This window comes from Chaetodon auriga, chromosome 2 (assembly GCF_051107435.1).
Source record: "Chaetodon auriga isolate fChaAug3 chromosome 2, fChaAug3.hap1, whole genome shotgun sequence".
Classification (NCBI taxonomy): Eukaryota; Metazoa; Chordata; class Actinopteri; order Chaetodontiformes; family Chaetodontidae; genus Chaetodon; species Chaetodon auriga.
Genome location: NC_135075.1, coordinates 31,278,122 through 31,283,669, shown reverse-complemented (window position 1 = coordinate 31,283,669; position 5,548 = coordinate 31,278,122). Strand labels below are relative to the sequence as shown.

Sequence of the window (5,548 nt, the reverse complement as noted above, 5' to 3'; positions counted from 1 at the left end):
AAGCTTTGTGTCCGTCTCATTGGTGCTGATGGACAGTAGGTCAAGGACGTTCCAGCCTTCTCTGACTGTGAGACTTTGAAAATGTTCTGCTGTTCACTGAGAGGCGAATTCAGCCATAGTCTAGACCCGAAATCTGCAAACACACACCTGCCCACAGGTGAGTGAACCCATCATAGCCCAGTATTCTCAGTGAGCATGCTACCTGTACACATGTAACACGGACACTTCCTGTCAGCAGAAGAAGACACAGCAGCAAGAGTGACTTCAAAATAAAATTTAATCAAGGATTTTACAAAATCAAATTCTTGATTAGAAAACATTTAATACCAAATGGCTTCAAACTAACCAATCAGCTGACAGCACCTTCGTCATCAGCCGGCCTCCTCACAGCTCACAGAGCTCAATCATTGGACCATACTCTAAATAGGTGGAACTGGGTGGAGGCCACGCCCAGAAAAGCTAATGAGAATAAACAAGACCAAACAGGAAGTAAACAGGAAGTAAAACAATCAGCTTCCCAGTGTCTTTTTCTCCCTAGGATGGCCAAGGCATGGCCCGCCCTTCTCTGCCTCCAATTAGTTTCAGCTTTCCCAAATCCCGCGCCAATCATGCCTCCTCATGCCTAAACCTAACGAACCCATGAAACGTCAGCAACCAGTACTAGCCAATCAAAGGCGGAGTAGGGCGGATCATGACTTCGTCATCCTAGGAAGGCGAAAGCATTCTCAGACCTGATGAACAGAAAGGAAACTGACTCTTTGTGTCAACCAATAGGAGAAGAGGATATAAAAGAGGGGTGGACTCAAAAGTCCAGTGTCCAATCAGAGGGCAGTGTTGTGTTGTGAGTCATCGTCGCGGGGGTGGGGCCAGCAGTTGTGTGGCAGTGGCGGACTCCGGGAACAGGTTGTGGTAGGTGGGTAGAGGGACGTACGCCGCCGTGATCATCTTACCTGAAACAACAGGAAAGACATCAGAGCTGTGTGTCATTTTACAAATACAACTTTCAATTTCCTGTCATGTGACAGGAAGTCTTACCAGCAAAGTATCTTCCGTGCAGAGTGTTAACGGCGGCCATGGCAGCAGGGATGGACGGACACTTGACGTAGACATTTCCCTGAAACAAGCAGAGGTCAGAGGTCAAGGTGAAAACCAGAATCAGGAGGACGTGAAGGACAACATCCAGCTGTCACTCACGTTTATACAAACATCCATCGTCCCATCATGTGTTCACAAAATGGTGAACTCGCTCCATCCTCTGTGATCGACTGAGCCTTTCCAGGATGCCCCTTTCATACCCAATCATGATCCTGTCACCTGTTACCAATCAGCCTGTTTACCTGTGGAATGTTCCAAACAGGTGGTTTTGGAGCGTTCCATATATTTCCCAGTCTGTGAAACGTGTTGAATAGAATCAGCAGATATTTACAGAAATACGTTTTAAACGTCACAAGCTCATTACAGATTTCATTCAGAGTGTTTGCAGCTGATTTCAGTTCAGTCACATTCTGTCTCACGGACGCATCGATAAGAGAGGACGGAGGGCTTCAGCCCAGTGACCGGACCTCTACGTCCTCTCTGGGTTACCTGCCGGGTGGAGTGGAGACATGAAACACGCTGACACACCTGCAGCTGAGTGTGTTTGGGTAACAGGTGGGGGCTGGCGTGTACCTCTGCAGAGTTCTTGTCAACGTAGATGTGAACGACCCCTCCATGTTTGTTACACTCCTCGATGACATCATGCTGGATGTCCACCTCCCAGCCAGGAGGCTCCTCACTGAAACACAGCGGCAGGTAAGAACACCTAGTGAACCCACGATGCTTCACTACTGTCAGCTTCAACACGACGACACGAGTCAAGGAAATCAGTCACAGTGTTTCAGACGAGACGCCATCGACTCGTTAAGATGGCATCCAACACGCATGAGCTGAAGAGGACTGTTTAAGAGACGATACAGGGCAGACAGGCAGAGGCAGAGACAGAGAGGCAGAGACACAGAGTGACAGACAGGCAGACAGACAGACAGACAGGTGTGTTTACCTGTTGGCGTTGAACATGTTGGACAGCTGGAAGCAGTGGGTGGCGAGCGGCTGAGAGGGAAGATTCAGAGCTGCTGAGTTCATGTTCATGTTGAGATTCATGGCTGGATTCATGGCAGCTGAAATACACACACACACACACACACACACACACACACACACACACACACACACACACAATTACACCTGAGCTTCATGTTGCAGACAGACACAGCAGCCTTCACCTGTGGACGTACCTGACACAGCAGCCATGGCTCCGATTGCGATCGCTCCGCTCATCTGCAGAGCCTGCTGAGCTGCAGGAGGGATCTGCAGACCTGTACCTGGTCACAGGTAAACCACACACACACACACACACACACACACAAACACACACACACACACAAATGTTAAGGGTGGACATCAGCAGGTGGATGTCACAGTGGGACAAAACATTCTCTCACCCTCTGCCAGCCGAGCCATCAGCTGCAGTCGTCCGGTGGTTCCGAGGTCGATGCCAGTGCGTTCGAGCTCGTCGCTGTCGAGGAAAGACGAAGCTGTGGCGGCGTCGGTCCGCTCCGTCACATGACCCACCTTCATGGGCCGACCTGCCAGCTCGAAGCCGTTCAGTTGTTCCAGAGCTTTCTTAGCACACTCTGCATCTGCAAACTGAGAGACAGACAGACAGACAGATGGGTCAGACAGATGGATCAGTTAGACAGACAGACAGACAGACAGACAGTCAGTCAGACAGACAGACAGACAGACAGACAGACAGACGGGTCAGTCAGACAGACAGACAGACAGACAGACAGACGGGTCAGACAGATGGATCAGTTAGACAGACAGACAGACAGACAGACAGACAGACGGGTCAGTCAGACAGACAGACAGACAGACAGACAGACAGACAGACAGACGGGTCAGACAGATGGATCAGTTAGACAGACAGACAGACAGACAGACAGACAGACGGGTCAGTCAGTCAGACAGACAGACAGACAGACAGACGGGGCAGACAGACAGACGGGGCAGACAGACAGGTGGGTCAGACAGACAGACAGACAGGCAGGTGGGTCAGACAGACAGATGGATCAGTTAGACAGACAGACAGACAGACAGACAGATGGATCAGTCAGACAGACAGACAGACAGACAGACAGACAGACAGGCAGGCAGGTGGGTCAGACAGACAGACGGGTCAGACAGACAGACAGACAGACAGACAGACGGGTCAGACAGCCAGACAGACAGACGGATCAGTCAGTCAGACAGATGGATCAGTTAGACAGACAGACAGACAGACAGACAGACAGACAGACAAGTCGGTCATTGATCTCTGGTCCTTGTTCATTGATCCACACAGAAAAACACACCTCGTCTGCGTTAAACAGCTTTTATTTCGTCACATTCGAACACAAACGTCCGTTTCTAAATGGACCACATTTTTCCAGCTGCTTTTTCATGCAGGTCCATCGTTTCAATTTATGTCCCCAGGATGTGCGACACCTGTAATCCTGCAGGTGAACATGAGGATGTGCAGGATGGCTTCTGATTGGTCTGACCCAACATCCGATTCACTCCACGGCGATGAAAAGTTCACCTTTTTACCCTTAGACAAAGCTTGCTCTGCTGAGGCATGCACCTGCGTTCAAGACACACCCGAGGCCATGATGATGATGTCACTGTTTACGAGCCTGCTGCCTTACGTGTATTAAACTGAGGAAACTGAGCACTTATTCAACTCATCTAATCCCATGAATCACTTTATTCAGGTGATAAGGAGACTGACAGGTGGCTGACAGTTGACGGACAGTCGGCTGATGGTTGACGAACAGTTGGCTGACGGTTGGCGGACAGTCGGCTGACAGTTGACGAACAGTTGGCGGACAGTTGGCTGAGGGTTGGCTGATGGTTGGTGGACAGCTGGCTGATGGTTAGCTGATGGTTGGTGGACAGTTGGCTAACGGTTGGGGGACGATTGGCTGACAGTTGGCTGACGGTTGGCGGACAGTTGGCTGACGGTTGATAAACAGTTGGGTGACGGTTGGTGGACGGTTGGCTCACAGTTGGCTGACAGTTGGCTGACGGTTGGCGGACAGTTGGCTGACGGTTGATAAACAGTTGGGTGACGGTTGGTGGACGGTTGGCTCACAGTTGGCTGACGGTTGGCTGATGGTTGGGGGACAGTTGGCTGGCGGTTGGCGGACAGCTGGCTGACAGTTGGCTGACGGTTGGCGGACAGCTGGCTGACGGTTGGCTTATGGTTGGTGGACAGTTGGGTGACGGTTGGTGGACGGTTGGCTGACAGTTGGCTGACAGTTAATGGACAGTTGGCTGACGGTTGATAGACAGTTGGGTGACGGTTGGTGGACGGTTGGCTCACAGTTGGCTGACGGTTGGCTGATGGTTGGGGGACAGTTGGGTGACGGTTGGTGGACGGTTGGCTGACAGTTGGCTGACAGTTAATGGATAGTTGGCTGATGGTTGGGGGACAGTTGGCTGACAGTTGGCTGACAGTTAATGGACAGTTGGCTGACGGTTGGCTGATGGTTGGTGGACAGTTGGCTGACAGTTAATGGACAGTTGGCTGACGGTTGGCTGATGGTTGGTGGACAGTTGGCTGACAGTTAATGGACAGTTGGCTGACAGTTGGCTGACAGTTAATGGACAGTTGGCTGACGGTTGGCTGATGGTTGGTGGACAGTTGGCTGATGGTTGACGAACAGTTGGCTGAGGGTTGGCGGACAGTCGGCTGACAGTTGACGAACAGTTGGCGGACAGTTGGCTGAGGGTTGGCTGATGGTTGGTGGACAGCTGGCTGATGGTTAGCTGATGGTTGGTGGACAGTTGGCTAACGGTTGGGGGACGATTGGCTGACAGTTGGCTGACGGTTGGCGGACAGTTGGCTGACGGTTGATAAACAGTTGGGTGACGGCTGGTGGACGGTTGGCTCACAGTTGGCTGACGGTTGGCTGATGGTTGGGGGACAGTTGGCTGACGGTTGGCAGACAGCTGGCTGACAGTTGGCTGACGGTTGGCGGACAGCTGGCTGACGGTTGGCTTATGGTTGGTGGACAGTTGGGTGACGGTTGGTGGACGGTTGGCTGACAGTTGGCTGACAGTTAATGGACAGTTGGCTGACGGTTGATAGACAGTTGGGTGACGGTTGGTGGACGGTTGGCTCACAGTTGGCTGACGGTTGGCTGATGGTTGGGGGACAGTTGGGTGACGGTTGGTGGACGGTTGGCTGACAGTTGGCTGACAGTTAATGGATAGTTGGCTGATGGTTGGGGGACAGTTGGCTGACAGTTGGCTGACAGTTAATGGACAGTTGGCTGACGGTTGGCTGATGGTTGGTGGACAGTTGGCTGACAGTTAATGGACAGTTGGCTGACGGTTGGCTGATGGTTGGTGGACAGTTGGCTGACAGTTGGCTGACAGTTAATGGACAGTTGGCTGACAGTTGGCTGACAGTTAATGGACAGTTGGCTGACGGTTGGCTGATGGTTGGTGGACAGTTGGCTGACAG

At 51.9% G+C, this 5,548-nt stretch overlaps 1 protein-coding gene across 2 annotated transcripts in view; it reads right to left on the bottom strand.

Annotated features, from left to right (window-relative positions):
- Nucleotides 1–259: 259 nt before the first annotated feature.
- The window catches only part of LOC143330269 (RNA-binding protein 39-like), a 17,032-nt gene continuing 11,743 nt past the window's right edge, over nucleotides 260–5,548 (bottom strand). For both annotated transcript variants that reach the window (XM_076746717.1, XM_076746709.1), the window contains 6 exons: nucleotides 2,481–2,685; nucleotides 2,274–2,360; nucleotides 2,039–2,156; nucleotides 1,669–1,774; nucleotides 1,036–1,114; nucleotides 260–950 (listed from right to left, as the gene is read on the bottom strand). In XM_076746717.1, the coding sequence (XP_076602832.1) occupies nucleotides 847–950; nucleotides 1,036–1,114; nucleotides 1,669–1,774; nucleotides 2,039–2,156; nucleotides 2,274–2,360; nucleotides 2,481–2,685 (699 nt within the window). In that variant the 3' untranslated portion in view covers nucleotides 260–846. The remainder of the gene's footprint in view (nucleotides 951–1,035; nucleotides 1,115–1,668; nucleotides 1,775–2,038; nucleotides 2,157–2,273; nucleotides 2,361–2,480; nucleotides 2,686–5,548) is intronic.